A 19099-nucleotide genomic window follows, 5' to 3' on the forward strand; every position below is an offset into this window, starting at 1 on the left:
AAAAGAGAGGAGAAAGCGGGAAGGGGGAATTCGCAGGCAGAGGAAGTAGACAATGCAAAGTTGGGAACTAAAAGACGAGTTAAACGGAGTGACAGAAACCCGGGACGGGGAGGTGGCATCAGCAGGGCAGGGCCAAGCCAGCTGGCCGGGGCGGGTGACTGGCCAGCAGGGCCGGGCGGGAGGCTGCGGCGGGAGGGACTTGGCGGAGGGCGAGGCCGGCAGGGTTTAAAAGGGATGACCCTAGGCGGTGGGTCCCGCAGTGACCCCGGCGCCCCAGGGAAGGGGGCCCTCGAGGGTACCCGAGGGAGACCGGGCCGCGGGGACAGTCCCCCGGGCGCCCAGCACCGGCGCCATGTGCGAGCTGTACAGCAAGCCGAGCACCCTGGCGCTGCGGGGGAAGCACATCGGGTAAGACGGTGCGGGAGCGCGGAGCCCGGCGAGCCGGGGCCACAGCTATGGGCGCCCCGCCTTCCCCGGGTGCCGGGAGGGAGGAGGTGGCGCCGCCACCCCACCACCCTCGGGAGCTTCATCTGTGAACTCAGAAGTATTGTAGATGATGGCTATGAAAAACAAACGAATTCTGACACCTCTTGTTTAAAATGGACGCCCCCCCCCCCTTGTATGTGTGAGTTAGCTATAAAGGGTTAATCTAACCAGTGGAAAAACTTAAAACCGCTTTGTGTTAGAAAATCGGGGGCTGCAGTTAGCACCTTGCTCTCCCAAGCTGTGTGCACTTTGTTTTAAAATGCTGTTTTCAGTGAACCCTCCACTCGGCTTTTCTTTGGTCCAAGTTATGAAGGACCCGGGAATGCACTGGGGAGTGCGGGAGACTGAGCTCAGCCCCTGCCCCTGGTGACGCCAAGCTCACCTCCTCTTTTGTGAAAGCAGGAGGGGCATCCTACTTTATAGGAGCAAGCAAATGAGAATAACGAATGTGTTAGAATTTGTCTGGTTTCTTGGAAGATACAGGTAACTATGAATTATGAGTGTGGCATTTAGCCAACACTAAAAGTGTGATATTAACTATCTGCAACATGTAATCAAGGACCACAGGGAGTGGGCTGGTGGGCAAGAGAGGACCAGAGACACAGAGAAGAAAAGGACCAGTGTGCTCTTTGGAGAAATGCTACTGAGTTATGGTGTTGTTGTTTATGGTACTGGGCATTGAACTGGGGGCCTTTTACTTCTGAGCCACACCCCCTTTCCTTTCTTACTTTTTATTCTGAAACAGGGCCTGGCTAAGTTTCTGAGGCCGGCCTGGAACCTGCGACACTCCTGTCTCGGCCTTCCAGCTACTGGGATAACAGGTGTGCACCTCCACACCGGGCTGCTGCTGGGTTTTTCATACTGAAGCTCCTGGCCTCAACCAGGGAGGGTTCTAGATGTCAAAATGGCCAGATTCCTCCCCCATTGGCTGATACTGACCACTGTTTCTAATCACTCTGTTAGTTATGAATCCTCTGTAATCAGATCCCACAACAACCTAATAGCTTCTGACTTGAACAGAACAATTCTGAGAGGAGGAATGTAGCTGTGGATGGACCAGCCGTCTGATGGGTAAGGTGGAAAGATGTCAAAAAGTCCCGGTGAAGCCTTAGTTTTCAGCTCCCAGCCACAGAAAAAAAGTTCTCTATGGATCTTAACTTACAGGTATAAATTAACAGTTGAGTCTAAACCAACAAGAAATTCTCATTAAATATTACCTTCATTGTAGCTACTGTTTAAAAATTATCTTAACAAAACAAGGCATGGTGGTGCACACCGTTAATTCCAGCGACTCCGGGAGACTGAGGCAGGAAAAATCCCACGTTCAAGATCAGCTGAGCAACTTAGCAAGACCTGGTGTCAGTATAAAAATAAAATAAAAATTAAAAGGGCTGAGGATGTAGCTCAGTGGATGAGCAACCATGGGGTCAATCCTAGTACCACAAAACAAAAACAAAAACCTACTTCAGTGAGGAACTGGGGACGTACCTCAGGGGCAAGCACTGCCATGCGTGTTCAGGGCCCTGTGTTCAATATCAGCACAACCAAAAAAAAAGAAAAAACCAACATCAATCTACACACCAACTTTACCCACCTCCAGTTTCACTGTTAAAAGCAGAAAATCCACTAGGAGTGGTGTTACACACCTGTAAGCCCAGTACATGGGAGCCTGAGACAGGAGGATCATAGGTTCAAGGACAGCCTCAGCTACTAATCGACTCTCAGCAAACTAGTTTCAAAACAAAAAAATAAAAGGAAGTGTAGGCATCAGGTGGAATGCCTCTGGGTTCTAATCTTTCATCTCTAGTACAAAAAGAAAAAGAAAAGAAAAGAAAAATATTTATTTGATAGAGAACAAATACCACTTGAAATACATGGAAATGAAAATGATCTCCTATGAAACCTTTTTTTTTTTTTTTTTTTTTTTGCGGGTTTGGGGATGGAACCCAGGGGCATTCGACCTCCGAGCTACAATCCCTGCCTTATTTTTTATTCTTTATTTTGAAACCGGGTCTCACTGAGTTGCAGAGGCCTTACTAAGTAGCTGAGGCTGTCTGCGAACCGCGATCCTCCGGTCTCAGCCTCCCGAATGCTGGGATTACAAGCGTGCGCCACCATGCCTGGCTGAAACCTCTTTAAGTAGTATTTAATCTGCTCTTTTTATTTATCTTTTAGTGCTATTCATTTGTTATAAAGTAAACAGGAAGGAGACAAAGACAGAAAGACAAATAACTCATCTGGAATACAGCAAACAGAGCCTACTTTCAAATTATGGTTTTCTCACTTACTGGCTAGCTAAGCCTGATAGTTTCTTAATTTTTCTATGTCTCAGTCTCCTCACCCACTAAAATGAGAATAAAAACAGACCCTATTTTATAGAATTGTTGGATTAAATGAGATAATATTTGTAAAATATGCAACAGTTCCAACACATAGGAAGCCTCGAAGGAAAATAAATGGTTATTTTTTGGGTAAAATAAAATTTCTAAAAAGAAAATCAGTTACTGGTTTGTGTGATCAGCCCGCTGACTCATACGCCTCTAAATCGAGTTGTCAAATTGTGGGACATTTCATATAATCAGCATCAGAAATGTGAGCAGTGGTATAAATGTGGGATTAAAGGTTTCAAGCCGATATGAAATGGAAAAAAAAATACATGCCATCCAAGGTGTTGTCTCTTCTGTTTATGTAATCGTAACTTTCCACTGGTAGTGAACTCAGCTTAGGAGGAAAAGTACTGAGTCCTTTCAGACCGAAGTATTTCCTTTGATTATTTCTAGGCCCTCGTGCAAAGTGTTTTTTGCTGAGGATCCCATCAAAATAGTGCGAGCCCAGAGGCAGTACATGTTTGATGAGAAAGGGGAACGGTACTTGGACTGCATCAACAACGTTGCCCATGGTAAGCTCCTGTCTCCTTAGTACTCTGAAGGCAATGTTTCTGAAGCAGGATTTGTCTCAGGAATTGTGGTGGCTGCGGTGCTGAGTGTGTGAGCAGCCCGGGGAGGGAAAAGTTGCAGCAAAATGTGGAAGAGAAAAGAAATCAACTGTTTTTTTTTCCCTAAGAATCCCTCTCATTTTCCAGGCACTTAGAATTGCACTTAGTAGCCATCCACTTAGTAATTAGATGGCTGGTGCAAACCCATAATCCCAGTACTTGGGAGGACTAAGACAGGAGAATCGAAGGTTCGAGGCCAGCCTCCACAAGTTGGAAAGAACTTGTTTCAAAATAGAAAAATTTTAAAGGTGTGAGTCTAAGCTCAGTGGAAGTGTGCCTCACTGTAATAACAACTGTATCATATTCCTTGGGCTTTTGTCTAAATTTTAGTGGGACACTGTCACCCGGAAGTGGTCAAAGCCTCTCTAAAACAGATGGAACTGCTAAATACAAATTCTCGATTCCTCCATGACAACCTTGTGGAGTATGCCAGGCGCCTTTCAGCAACCCTGCCGGAGAAACTCTCTGTTTGCTACTTTACAAATTCGGGGTATGTTTCCAGGTTTTTCACCCAACCTCAATGCCATCAAACTCTGTCTACCCTCTTGTGTACATCTCCCCTTTTAATTTGTGGGAGAGCATAGATGTCTAAAAGAATTCGGTGGAATTCTTACCAGTCTCCAAGTGATGTACATTCGGAGCCTGGCCTTTCTGTTTCTTCTGTTTATTTCCTGATTCTGCGCCTACCTGGTCATATGATGCTCACCTCTTCAGGCAGAAGAGTAAGTAGCCAAAGAAGCAATAGACCAAGATCTTTCAAAACATTAATGAGGAATTTTATTCAAGAAATATTCCTACTAAACAAGCCATAACTTTTGTAAAATGTTTGGTTGATTTGTTTTTCCATGAAAATTGAGTGTCTTGCCCCAACACAAACATAAGAAAGGAAAGAAATGAGAGGCTGAGACCAGAGGATCACGGTTCGCGGACAGCCTCAGCTACTTAGTGAGGCCCTCTGCAACTCAGTGAGACCGTTTCAAAATAAAAAATTAAAAATAGGGCTGGGGGTGTAGCTCAGAGGGAGAATGTCCCTGGATTCCATCCTTTGTACTGCAAAAAGAAAAAAAAAGTTAAAAGAAAATTCAATAGATACATTCTAAGTTTTAAATTCTATAAATCCAAATGATTACATATTTATCCTATTAAATATTATACAGATACTAAAAGTATGTTTTTGAAAATACATGTCTAATGATATGTAAAGCTTAAAATGCATTGTTATGTTAGGAAAGCTGAAACTCCCATATATAGATAGATAGATGATTGATAGATAATAGATATAAATTAATTTCTCGAAATTGTGTAAATGTTTGCTTATATGATTTCCAGTGATTCATTTTTTCTGAAATATTTTGAAGCCAAACTTATAACCAGAATGTCTTTTCTTTGTAAAGAATTGAGAAGGTATTTTAGGATCTAATGTGTCATTATAACAGGTTTCTGCCTTTAATAAATGCAACACAGTATTTGACTTTCATTTCTAAAAAAATCATGCTGTCAAAGAGGGATTACTCAAAAACAGCACTTTCCCAAAAGACTGAATACGACAAAGTACATCTGGTGCAAAGAGTAATAGTTTTGATGCCAAGTGCTGTGACTACACCTGTCATCCCAGTACTTGGGAGACCAAGACAGGAGGATTGCAGGTTCAAGGCCAGCCTCAGCAACTGAGACCTTCAGTAATTAGCAAGACCCTGTTTCAAAATAAAAAATAAAGCCCGGTGTGGTGGCACACACTTGTAATCCCTGTGCTTGGGAGGCAAATATAGGAGGATCATGCAGGTTCAAAGCCAGTCTTTCTGGCTTAAGAGACCCCGTTTCCAAATTTTAAAAAATATAAAAATGGGTCTGGAGTGTAGCCCAGAGGTAGAAGGGTTTCCAGGAACCCCAGTACCACCAAAAAATTAAAAAAACAAAAATACAAAGATTAAAAAGTGTTGGGAGTGTAGCTCAGATAGAGAATGCTTCTGAGTTCAATCCCTAATACAAAAAAAAAAAAAAACAAAAACAAAAAACCTTCTAGTTATACAGCCTCAGTCTGAATCCTGGCTTTAACCTCTTATCAGCTATAAAACCTTCTGGTTGCTAAGTCTTTTTGAGGTTATTTTACAACCATAAAAGGGGATGGCAAGACTTTTCTTGTAGAGTTGTTATGAGAATAAACAAAAGTAAACACTCAATGTGATATCAGTAGATAGCAAAGATCCCACAAATAATTTTTTTCCTCCATGTCTGGATAGTATATTTAGAGTCTCTGAGTCAGATAGAAAACATATGAATTTCATTTTATAAATACGGGAATTAATCAATTTTTAAATGAAAACAATACAGTTTGGCAGCCAGCTACAGGGCTCTCAGCCTCCCCTTCTCTGGAGGTCAGTCTTACTCATGCAGGCTTCTTAGTATCTCAGGATAGCTGACTAAGGTGTGGCTGAACTGGACTATCATTTGAAACGGGCAACGCATCTGTAATATTTCCTGGGCTTTTCTGTACGCCCCATTCTTCACTGGAAACATCTGGGGAGCTCATATTAGAAAGTGAAGTGAGTGTGGGGTGGGCAAGATTGAAAGGGAAGACTTTATAAGTCTGTGAGTAAATATGACTTTATGATTTTTGTAATTAACATTGGAAAATATTTTAAAAAGAGATGGTTACACTGTTCCTTCTCTCTACTATGTTAACAGATCTGAAGCCAATGACTTAGCCTTACGCCTGGCCCGGCAGTTCCGAGGCCATCAAGATGTGATCACTCTTGACCAGTAAGTCTTGAACACGAGATTTCTAAGCAAGAAGCCCCATCAGAGACACCACTGTACTGATCCTATCCATGCTAATACCATAAGTGCATGTAGAGAAAGGCTTCGAACCTGTGCGATCCTCCTGTCTCTGCCTCCCTAGCGCGGGGATTACAAGCGTGCGCCACCACGCCCGGCCATTTCTTAAAGCTTCAAGCATTCATTTCACTAATGTGATTATCCACTGTAATTAATTTTTTTTTTTTGGCGGGTCTGGGGATGAAGCCCAGGGGCATTCAACCTCCAAGCTACACCCCCTGCCCTACTTTTTATTCTTTATTTTGAAACTGGGTCTCACTGGGTTGCAGAGGACCTAAGTAGCTGACGCTGTCCGTGAACCGCGATCCTCCAGGTCTCAGCCTCCCGAATGCTGGGATTACAAGCATGCGCCACCACGCCCGGCTCACTGTAATTAATTTTAAAGACAATTTAAAACAAAAACCAACAGTTAAGTAAGATTTAATATTTTCTCGTTAGTGTGTGACTATTAACAGTCACTTTCAGTCTTACCTTTCAAACATGAATTTATTACATTTTATAAATCATAGTGAGATTCAAAGTGATACAAATATTCATGCACACAGTTTATTTTTATATTTTTTGAGGTATTAGGGATGGAATTCTGAGCTACCCCCCCAGCCCTATTTTTTATTCTTTATTTTTGTGTGTGTGTGTGTGTGTGTGTGTGGTACTGGGGGTTGAACCCATGGGCTTTTCTACCACCAGGCTATACTTGCAGACATATATATATATATATATATATATATATATATATATATATATACACACATATATATGTATATATGTATATATAAGTATATATACTTATATATAAGTATATATATACATATATATGTATATATATACTTAAAGTATATATATATATACTTTATTTATATATATATATGTACTTTATTTATATATGTACTATATATGTGTACTTTATTTGGAAACAGGGTTTCACTAAGTTGCTGAGAGCCTCACTAAGTAGCTGAGGCTGGCTGCAAATCTGTGTGATCCTCCTGTCTCAGCCTCCCAAGCGCTGGGATTACAAGTGTGCACCACCATGCCTGGCTTTATTCTTTATTTTGAAACAGGGTCTCACTAAGTTGTGAAGGGCCTCACTAGCTGAGGCTGGCCTTGAACCACAATCCTCCTGTTACAGCCTCCCAGGTACTGGGATTACAAGCATATGCCACCACACCTAGCTTATTATTACATTTTTTTTGTGTGTGGGGGGGGTCTGAGGATGTAACCCAGGAACATTTACGACCTCCAAGCCACACCCCTGCCCTATTTTGTATTTTTATTTTGAAACAGGGTCTCACGAAGCTGCAGAGGGCCTCACTAATTAGCTGAGGCGTGATCCTCCAGTCTCGGCCTCCTGAATGCTGGGATTACCAGCATGCGCCATCATGCCTGGCTTTATTATTATATTTTAAACAAGAAACCTGACAGCTTTTATTTTACCAGCGGATATTTTTGCTTGTTTAATTTTTTTTTATTCCCCCATCTCACAAACCTCAGTTGCAGAGGGTGGAACTAAATATGCGCCTCATTTCATACTTTTCTATAGGCTTGGTTCATGTGATGCAATGCTTGACATAGTAGTTTTTATTATTACTATATTTGATACCACAAACTTAGGGATTTAGGCAATACAGGCTTATTATCTTACATTTCTGAGGGTCAGAAATCCAAAATAGGTCTCCCTAGGCTAACATCAAGGTATCAGCAGGCCGCGCCCTCTCTGCAGGTGCGGGGGGTGGGGGTTCCTTGCTGTTCCCTCAGCTCTGGATTCCTTCCTTCACGTTCAGAGTCCCTCCAGCCTCTGCATCCATCCTCACATCTCCATCTTTGCCTCTGAGCCCTCTTCCTCCTCCTTCTACTTACGGTACCTTTATGATCATGTTGCACCCACCCAGATAACCCTGGATAATCTTCCCATCGCGACATCCTTAAATTAATCACATCTGCAAAGTCCCCTTGCTAGCAAACATAAGGCAATCTCAGCTTTTGAGTATTACGACACGAGCCTCTTTGGGCGCCCATTTCTCTCTTATTCCCATCCTCCCTCCCCTACAGACAACTATACTAATGTAGTCAATGAGTATATTTTTATTTTTGCTTCGTGTAAAATGTGTATTCTTTTATGTGTATCACTTCATTTTACAAAAAAATTACAGCTTTTTCTGTTTCCACTTTTTATGCTTCAACACTTTACTTCAACTGTGATCCTCCGGTCTCAGCCTCCTGAATGCTAGGATTACAAGCATGCGTCACCACGCCCGGCTGGTCCCTACTTCCTTACCACTTGTGTAGAGCTGTGTCTCTGAGGTTTCTATTCCAGTGATCTCTACATTCTTATCCTAATAGCATACTAATTTTCTTACTAAGATTTTGCAGCATGTCTTATTCTGTGATAGGGCAAATTCTTCCTCTTTGGTTTATCTGCTTATGGGCTTTCTATTATTTCCTTTCCAGATGTTCCAATTATATTTTTGGGTAAGAAACAGAAAAAGGAAAAGTGAGAGAAGGGACTTTCTTAGCCACTTGGTCACCTCTCAGTCTGTTTTTCTTGAAGAGCCCTCCCATTCCTTTCTAAAGACAATGTGCCTAGTATTTACAGTTGGACATCTTTTAGAAATCATCTCAAACATAAACACGTGCCTATTCTTTGATATAAAGTGGCTTTCACTCAATACCAAGAACTACAGAAAATAAAGAAGATCTTTTCAAAATTTGCCAGAATTTAACTATCAAATACATTTTAAATATATATACATGTGAAATTTTGCATGAAGATTTAGAAAATAACTTTTTTCGTATTTAGACAACCTAGCAATATAACCCAAAGTAATCATGTATCTGTTAAAACGGGAAAGATACATCCTTGGCTTTCTGTGTGCTTTATTGCATGTACAGAGGGAGATGGATACGTTAAGTGGGCAGTCTTGCCATGAAAATTGTATGCAGTTAAATCTGCCACCAACATTGAAATTCTCCCTACGTGGATGCATATGGGTAATAAATAAGCAACACTGTCTTTTCATATATTAGAAAAGCATCCTTCTTGGGCCAATTTTGGTTACTGTTCTTTTTTCTTTTCAGTGCTTACCATGGCCACCTAACATCTTTAATTGAGATCAGTCCATATAAATTTCGGAAGGGCCAAGATGTCAAAAAAGAATTTGTACATGTAGTAAGTATCTGAGAATCCTTGAGTCGAAATGTTACTGCTAGAAGCATGCCTTTTGGTGACCCAACTCAATACCTTTATCAGATTAGTTCCAAGGAAAAGGGACTGATCTAGAGCAGTAATTTGTCTTGCTGAGGTTAAAGGACTGCGTGATGACAAAATGAGGTCCCTGGGTGAGCACTGCAGTAGGCGAATGAGTTTAGTGGTAGCACATGCTATTAGCTACTGTCATTTTGTTCTTGGTCCTTGATCTTCCATTACTTTTTCTATCACTAATGCCAACTCAAAAGTCAGAGTTAGAGTTTGTATGACTATTATAAAATTTGCTCTAAGTTAAATTATTATGCGGATTTATGAAGTCAAATAAAGAAAAACAACTAAGTTGCTTGAAACAGTGAAATTCATTTGGTATGTTTGTGCTGTGCATTGGCAGACTTTCTTAAGGAAGTCATCAATACCTTCTTTTAAGTTTTTAAGATCTGGAGTCTGTGCTAAGGTGCTCTTTACTTCTCTGAATGTTTATTACTTATGATATAGTTGATAATTATTCATTTTAAGTATAGGATAATTAATACAGTTTGTGTTTATTGGCACTTTTGTATAATATAATCCTGCTGTTTATTCAAATTTGCTATTTATGTGAATAGGGATAACTTTTTGATTTATCAGAACCTGAGAGCAAATCTAAGCTCCTGATCATAATTCAAAGATTTCAGTTCTACACAGAATTCAGAAATGTTAAAGAAAAAAAAAAATGAACCAAGAATCACTCAAATAGACACAATTACCTTTCTAATATGCCTTTGTGGGAAAATGCCTCTTTTTAAGTTTGTCTGAAAGCCAAATAACAAGCAACTGTATCATTTGATTTTTTCAGGCACCAGCTCCGGACACTTACAGAGGAAAATATAGAGAAAACCATACAGACCCAGCCGGTGCTTATGCAGATGAAGTGAAGAAAATTATTGAAGAAGCTCATAAGAATGGAAGGAAGGTTGGCATTTGAGAAAACACGTTAGCATCTTTTATAAAATAAATTGAAACTATTGTAATTAACTGTAGAGAAGAAAAAGGATTAGATCTAAATTCCCTTTCTGTTCTTCTCTGGTTACATCTTCGTTTGGTTCATATTTCAAAAAGTGCATTATTACAGTCATGCCTCTCAGACCATCTCCTTATATTTAGCCTGGAAATGCAATCACTATGCTCCTTGCAGAACTGGTGGCCTAACCCTGACCTCTTCTGTAGTAGACAGGACGGGTGCAGAGAGGTGGGAAAGAGAAAATTAAGAAAGGTCCTACTCAGGGGCAGACTCTTCCCTCTGGGAGGAGCTCCGGGGGTGGCTGTATGGTAAAAGGGAAGAGACGAGGCAGAGTGGCCCCGGAGCCTTAGCACAAGCACACTCTTCCAGTTCATAGGGAAGGGGTGCTCCTTTGAAGTAGTTCAGCCTTCCCGAAACCCTGGAGCCTGGCCCTGGTCTGCACCTGGGTAAACCAAGGCAGCAAACGTCCTTTCAGCTGAGCCTAGACTTCTCAAACAGAACAAAGTTCTAGAAAGAAAAGAGTTTTTATTTTTCAGTCTTTACACTACTGCATTAGCTTAATATACAATTCTCAGCCCATTTGAGGATTACTGATGTGGCTATTTAGTTCAACTTGATGATATTTTGCCTTTAATTTTACTTAGGGCATATATTTGGCAATTTTTCAAAAATCCTTCTAGTTCAAATGAAAATTATCAGGTTCTTCCAATTAATTTAAATATTTTTGTCTTTATGACTGGAGAACCATTCACATTTCTGAACTGTTTCTTCTTTTTCTTTCCAACCTATTCCATACAGTCTTCTGTGATATTTCTGTGCAATAGACCCAAAAGTCTAACTGTGGCAGGAAACTTTATACTCTTCCTCTTTAAATATAGTCTATACCTCTTTACTTTAATGGTAAAAAGTACTTTCAGGGAGGGAAAGGCATACTTTTACAAGACATATGGATTTTTTGCTGCTGAAAAAGAGTCACAATAATTTTTTGAGAATATTAGCATTCGCTGGGCATGGTGGCACATGCTTGTAATCCCCGCACTTGGGAGGTGGAGACAGGAGGATCATGCAGGTTCGAAGCCAGCCTCACTGGCTTGAGAGACCCTGTTTCCAAATAAAACAGTATAAAAAAAAATAGGTCTGGGAGTGTAACCCGGAGGTAGAAGGGTTTTCAGGAATCCCAGTACCACCAAAAACAACAACAACAACAAAAAAAGACTATTAGCATTCAATAGTGTGGGGTTGGTGACATGATGTTAGCAATGCTAAAACTAACAAGCAAATATAAGGTGGGTGTTTCTGGATGCTAAATGTGCTGGCAAAGTCATGGAATTTTAAATTAGAAATTTCTGGAGAGCAACCGCCTCTATTTTATGGCTAAGATATAACTAGAGAATGAAGGATTTAACCCGAGCTAAAGCAGTTGTGATGGGGTAGTCAGAACTAAAACCCTGGGCCTCTTGTTTTCTTATCCCATGCTCTTCTTGTACTTTCTCTTCTTACTTTAGCATTCTCTACTTTCTACCTCTCCTTCCTTAGCCTCTAGAACACTTCATCTTTAGTTCCTATTGTGAGTTGCCTAACCACGAAGGTAAGCCTGGTTCAGGGCAAGACTTAAACACATAGCAGAGTAACTATCCTATGTGGCCACAAAGCACCTTCCCATTTCCTTGATGCCAACTCCAGCCTCACATAGTTTGATTCACCAAGCTTGGAAACAGGTGCCACCTGGGTGATACTTGGGTAAATTTTTGGATGTTGTCATCAAAGACTGACCAAGACATCAGCTTATCTAGCTCATTCTAATAAAATCACTGTACTTAAATGAATTATGGAGAAATGGAAGTTGCCGTCTCATCTCCATGTTCAATAAATCATGTAGAAGATTTATTGGCACCCTAAAATTTCAAAGACAAATGCTTTAGATCAGATGTCTTTCCAGCATAAACATCTTCACTGTTCATGTTAATCAAAAGGTCTGTCTGCCACTTAAAACAGGTTTATTCTTACTTATGTTTCCAATAACCTGCTCTCTGAACAATCCTCTTTATTCGGGGGATAGGAGAGACCTAATGGACTTTGACCCCATCTTCTCTTGTATAGATTGCTGCCTTTATTGCTGAATCCATGCAGAGTTGTGGCGGACAAATAATTCCTCCAGCAGGCTACTTCCAAAAAGTGGCAGAGTATGTACTTGACTTGGGCATCCGTGGTCAGACAGAGGGCGCTGTGACAATTCTGTAGGGCCATACTGTTGCTAATATATTGAAATTCTTCCAGACTAGCTGGCAGATAACTATTCCTGAGTGGCTACCATCTCAGGACTCTCGGATGCTCCCATGACCTTCCCCAAGATCCAGCAAATAAAAAGTTTACCAGCATGTCTGATTGGCTGGTACCTAATTCTTACCAATTAATAGAAATTTTAAGATTGACCCTGCTAAAAGCTACTTATTTGATTCTTTCTCTTCCCATTTAAAATACTGCAATATAGTTACTTTAAGCACAAACACAGTGTGGAAAATATTTAACCCAGAAAGTATGTGATTATATTGTAAGCCTATATGGGGTTCTGAATACTAAGATATTTTGGTACAGATTAAGGCTCCAGGTTAATATATTTTTGTCTTTAATGATCTGTATTTTTGTAGGTAGGCTTGGGAACTATTGGCGATCAGAAGGCATGATAATACATCTTTGCTTTTCAGATATGTACGCGGAGCACAGGGTGTATTCATAGCTGATGAAGTTCAGGTAGGCTTTGGCCGAGTTGGGAAATATTTCTGGAGCTTCCAGATGCACGGCGAAGACTTCGTTCCAGACATTGTCACTATGGGAAAACCAATGGGCAACGGCCACCCCATGGCATGTGTAGTCACGACCAAAGAGATCGCAGAAGCCTTCATTAGCTCTGGGATGGAGTATTTCAACACGGTAAACTTCGACTCACAACTCTAGTTCTAAGAGGGAAAAAGAAAGCTTGTTCTTACACTTTTTGACAGTGTTGTAAAGAATAAGGCTCAGTGTTGCTATATGACCACTGTAGAGCCCTCGCCCAACTTTGATCCAGTCTGATTTTATCTGGCACAGCGTTTCTTGTATTTTTCCTAATGTACCTTTCCTTTTCCTAAAGCCACTCTATTAATTTTTCTAATGATAGATGGCTCTCCTGCTAAACTTTGGAGATTTGAATATTTCCATTAACAGACCATGTGATCTTCTTTGTTTTTATAGTACACGTAAACCCCTAAACCCTTTCAAAGTAGGTAGGTGATTCAATACTATAAATGTTTTACAACTATCATAAGAGATACTAAAATTTTATGTTTGGAAATTTCTATTTTCATGGCTTTATTCCTCAACATTATAAGATTTAGGCTTGGAAAAATTACTGTGTTTATACAATATGTATAACAGCATTGTTACAGCTAAAATTAAGATTCAAATATAAGGATATAAATTATTCAAAGGTCATGTCATATCTTCACCATTTTTACTTGCTTCTTCAGGGTAGGAACCACAATGCCATTATTGGCTGCATTTTAAAATCCTCAGTTCCCATGATGCCTTTTGTTGGTATCTGGATGAACCTAAGTTCCCTGACAGTCCTCCGTACCAGCTCTGCAGCATGGAGAATAGGTTTTTACAAAATCCGAAATACATAGAACCAGGCTGTATTCTAAATCAGATAAATTAATATAATAAGAGAAAAAATATTCAAATTGTATTTTCACTTATGTTTGTAGGAGCTAAGTTTCTCATGGATGAAGTGATATCACTCATCCAATGGTTATGTTTTCTCCCTACAGTATGGAGGAAACCCAGTGTCTTGTGCTGTTGGTTTGGCTGTCCTGGATATAATTGAAAATGAAGACCTTCAGGGGAATGCTACAAGAGTAGGAAATTACCTTATTGAGTTACTGAATAAACAGAAGGCTAAACATACTTTGATAGGAGACATTAGGTATGTTTATCATGAAGTTGTCATGTAGTTATTCATGTTTTCAAAATAAAAAAACTTACAATTTATTTTATAAGTTTAAAATAAAGTATATAAGACCAAATCTATAAAACATTGAGAAACACAGAAACAAAAATCATTCCTAATGTAGAAACCAGATATCACCACTGTTAGCATTTGCGTATATCTTTCCTGACTTTCATACTTTTATATTTCACAAAGCTAGGAAATTTTCAGCACCCAGAAGATGAAGGAAGAAACTTAAAGTAGCTCTAAGTGAGTTATAGAAAATTATTTAAAGTACTACCCTAAAATGTTGGATACTTTTCATAGATACATTAAAACATTTATCAGCATACATGGTCTGAGAAACTAAAGAGCATGAAAAGGTTTTCTTAAACACCCCATTTTTTTTTTTGTGGCACTGGGAATGGAACCCAGGGGCCTTCTATCTCTGAGCTACACTCTCAGCCCAATTTACTTATTCTTTATTTTGAAACAGGGTCTCAGTGAGCTGCAAAGGGCCTCACTAAGTAGCTGAGGCTGTCCTCGAACTGTGATCCTCCTGTCTCAGCCTCCCCAATGCTGGGATTACAAGCGTGCGCCACCACGCCCAGCAGCCCCTTTCTTTTATAATAAAGTGAGAAAAAACTTGATGTCAAAAACTACAAAGAACTGTGGATATTGGATTGGTATCTTGTATTAGTGAAAAATCAGCAACAAGTCAGGCGTCGGGGACACATACTTGTAGTCCCAGTACTTGGGGAGCTGAGACAGGAGGATCATAGGTTCAAGGCCAACCTAAGCAAATTGGGAGACCCTGTTTCAAAATAAAAAATAAAAAAGGCTTGAGTTATAGTTTGAAGGCAGAGCACCCCTGGGTTTAATCCCTAGTGCCAAGGGGAAAAAATAATCAATTACAATTACATTTAAAGAGTATCACATTTGGCTTTAAATTAAGTTTCAGTTTGGGGACAGTGTCAACTTCCAGTGACAATGCATGTTCAGTAGAGTGTGTCAAGTTTTGTTTTCTGTCTTCCCCAGGGGCGTCGGCCTTTTTATTGGAATTGACTTAGTGAAGGACCACAAGAGAAGAACTCCTGCCACAGCCGAAGCTCAGCATGTCATCTACAAGTAAACGCTCCTCCACTCCCACTTAGCAAAGCTTCCTTAACTTCCTCTCCTCAAAAGAGGAATATTTAAGACATGCAGTTTATAAACGTGGGCTCCTCAAAGGCAAAATATCTGACTGTGTCATATTCCCACGGTTCTTATATAATCTTCGTTATCGTGTGTATGCATTCACATGTGTTTCCTGCACTAATTAGGATGAAAGAAAAGGGAGTGCTTCTCAGCACCGATGGACCACACAGAAATGTGCTTAAAATAAAGCCACCTCTGTGCTTCACTGAAGAAGATGCCAGGTTTATGGTGGACCAACTGGATGGAATTTTAGCAGGTTGGTCCACAGGTCTTTACGATGTCTCCTTGCCTTCTTCTCCCTCCTCCCCACCTGACCCCCAGTCGGGTCTTATGTAACCAGGAGCCTCTTGCTATTGCTGATGGAAGTGAGGCTGGGCAGAAATAAATGTGTGACTTCCCATTTAAAACTAGAAACAGATAGCAAAAAAAAAAAACAAAAAAAAAAAAAAAAAAACAACTACACGGGCTCTTAGTTATACTCAGGCAACTCCAAATGTAAGTTTTTACTGAAATAGCACACTGGCATATTTTTATGGTTCGTTTTTACTTTGGGACAGCTAGGATATTTAAAACTGCGTGTCTGCATTGTACCTTGTATCACAAATACTGAAGTGTAGTATTTCAGCTTTGTACCATTAAAATATTTTAATAAAAATTGCAGGCTATAGCTAACCATTTTTTAATAAATGCTGATTCCTTGACTTTGTGCTTTAATCTTTCTTTTCAAAATAATATTTAAAATATTTGTATTTTGTCTTATTCCAATTTAGTTGTTTGATTTGGTACTGGGAATTGAACCCAGAGGCATTCTACCTCCAAATTATACCCGCAACACTTCTTATTTATTTATTTAGAAACAGTCCTTACTAAGTTGCTGAGGCTGATCTCAAACCTGCCATCCTCCTATGTCAACCTCCTAAGTACTGGGATTACAGGCATGCACCAATTAATCATTGGGGCATTGGCCCTGATTTAGCTTTAAATTACGCTTCAGTTTGGGGACAGTGTCAACTTGCTGTGACACGCAGTGCTCAGTAGAATGTGTCAAGCTTTGTTTTTTGTCTTCCCCAGGGTGTTGGCCTTTTTATTGGAACTGACTTAGTGAAGGACTTGCCAGTCAGAATCACAGCCTACGAAGGGAACTTACCTTTACTTTATTTATATTATGCAATTAGTCTAATTTATTTTTCTGTTATGAACATAAATTGAATTAGAAAGTTAATATGCACTGTAAAATCGTATTGAATATTCTAAAGAACTATTGAAAAGTTAGTTCATTTTTGTGGTTGCTTTGGTTAATATTAAGATTCAACTTCTTCCCTCACTTCTCACATTTTGTAGTTAGGAGAAGGCTGAAAAATCAGAAACCAAAACAGCCTACACAATAGATAACTCATGCTTAGAAACCTGAGAGTTGCCCTGTTGTTTACGATAAGGTCACTCTTTACACTCAGAGAGTGCACATCTGGCCAGCATCCCATGAGCCTGCATGTCCTCTGGCCCCGGAGCTCCAGGTGGAAGGAGTGGTGCAGGCTGGGGGTGAGCTGCGCTGATGTTGCCAGCTCAGAGCTTGAGCATCATTAGCAGCAGGCCAGGAAATCTCCTGAGAATAAAGTGAATGAGGCATGGGTAAATGGGCTTGAGTTGCCTATAAAAGATACTGATAAATACTACAATAAGAATTTTAAACCAGCAGTTTTAATAGTGACACTTCTGTCAACACTTTACATTTACCTCTTACTCTTTATTAAGGATATTTCTATAGACACTGAAAAGTGTTTTTTAAATATTCTTGTGTTATTCATTCTCCTCCATATCTTTCTTGATTTAGTTTTAGAAGAAGCCATTGGGAGCCAAAACTGAAAGTATAATCTCTGGGAATACTCCATCTAGAACAATGGTAAGCATTGGCTACATTCATTGCAAAGGAAAAATTTAAAGCTTTAAGAATATAAGGGGAAAAATGCAAATTAAAAAACTGCAACATGGCCATTAAAACAGAACCAGCCCAGGGTAGGATCAAATTATTGTTGCAATTTGGGCGCACAATTAAATTTCTGAAGACAATGTCACATCGTTTGAGACAAAGTCAAAGAGTTATTTTTATAGGATCATTGCCATAACAATACATACGTACATCCGTTCTGGCCTGCAAAGAAGCCAGCTGGGGGTAAGAACCAGCCCCTGCTCCTTCTTGTGTGACGGCTCTGCCCCCGGTTAACACACTGCTCCTCAGCCTCGGCAGCGGCATCAGCAGTGCGATTCCAAGGCGCCAGAGCTTGATTCTGAAATGAACTGAATTGGAAGCTTCGGATGGCAGCGGGTCCTGGAAATCCTTTGGACTAAGTGGCCTAGTTTCTGCATTTGGTGTGCTTCCAGTAGAGGGCCTTTCCATTCTCTTCCCGAGCTGCCCAGGGTGTGAGAAAGAGCACCCTGGGTCAGGGAACAGAAAGGCAAAAAACTTGAGAGGCTTCGTTGCATAATTTATTGTTTGCTTATGACTTCGATGCATAAAAGAACACACAGTGCCCAGCGCCCCCCTGCACGTCCAGTGCAGTCAGCAAAGTCCTTTTCGTGATTAAAAACACTGGGCTGTTTGAATGAGGGCAAATGATTTGCTAGCCGGAATGTTCCTGTCTCTTCACAAAACACAAACTAGTTATCTTAGTTTACCAAGCCTCAGATGGAATCCATGGATTGAAAAGTGAGTTCACCAAGCACAGAAAAGAATCTTGTGAAAACAAAAGTTCACCTCAGGAAATCCTCCTCTGGAGTTAGCGATGTTGACACACATTTATGAAATTCTGGCTTGGAGTCCCAGGCTTTATGTTGATGTCACATTTCAAATGCTGATTGAAGATGTTAATAAGGGGATTAGAGACGGCCAGTCCCACTGCTCTGTCTTGTGTGTCGGGCAGGTGGCTGTGGAGGTGAACACCCACTGAAATTCTGTGTGCCCGGCTTCCAGGTGACACACGTGGAACAGCTCAGAGACGGCCCATCTGACCCCACAGAAAATCCCAGCAGAGAGAAGTGGGATGTGCACAGAGGCACACACTGCTCAGCACGGCTCAAGACATGAAAACTGACATCCAAGTTGCAGAGGAACGGCTGTGTCATCCAGGGAACTCCAAAGAGAATCTCCATCCAGTTCAGACTTGCAAATAAAAAAGGTGAATGAGTAATAAGAATGACCAAGTGGTCACCAAACTGTGTCGTGATGACTCGGTTCAACCGCTAGCCTGTTAATTCCTCACTTGAGATTTCTGAAGTGACTTAATTTATTCTACTAAATTCAAGCTTGCAAATACAAAATTAACCTGGCAGCTTTACTTCTCATGTGTTGGGAATCAGAAAGCCACATACAATAGATTCCTTAACTTTGGAGACTTAGAGCTTTAAGTGTAAATTCTATAATGA

The 19099-nt window shown here is 40.4% G+C and overlaps 1 protein-coding gene across 1 annotated transcript; it reads left to right on the plus strand.

Annotated features, from left to right (window-relative positions):
• Positions 1 to 352: 352 nt before the first annotated feature.
• Positions 353 to 17542, plus strand: ETNPPL (ethanolamine-phosphate phospho-lyase; the record flags this gene model as incomplete). Its single annotated transcript, XM_080697536.1, has 12 exons — positions 353 to 408; positions 3267 to 3385; positions 3812 to 3971; positions 6167 to 6241; positions 9389 to 9479; positions 10354 to 10470; positions 12619 to 12701; positions 13224 to 13449; positions 14325 to 14479; positions 15521 to 15610; positions 15805 to 15935; positions 17511 to 17542. 12 exons carry the CDS (start codon positions 353 to 355, stop codon positions 17540 to 17542), a joined length of 1335 nt encoding a protein of 444 aa, XP_080553662.1.
• Positions 17543 to 19099: the final 1557 nt, after the last annotated feature.

The sequence above is a fragment of the Muscardinus avellanarius genome (assembly GCF_963383645.1).
Source record: "Muscardinus avellanarius genome assembly, chromosome: 6".
Classification (NCBI taxonomy): Eukaryota; Metazoa; Chordata; class Mammalia; order Rodentia; family Gliridae; genus Muscardinus; species Muscardinus avellanarius.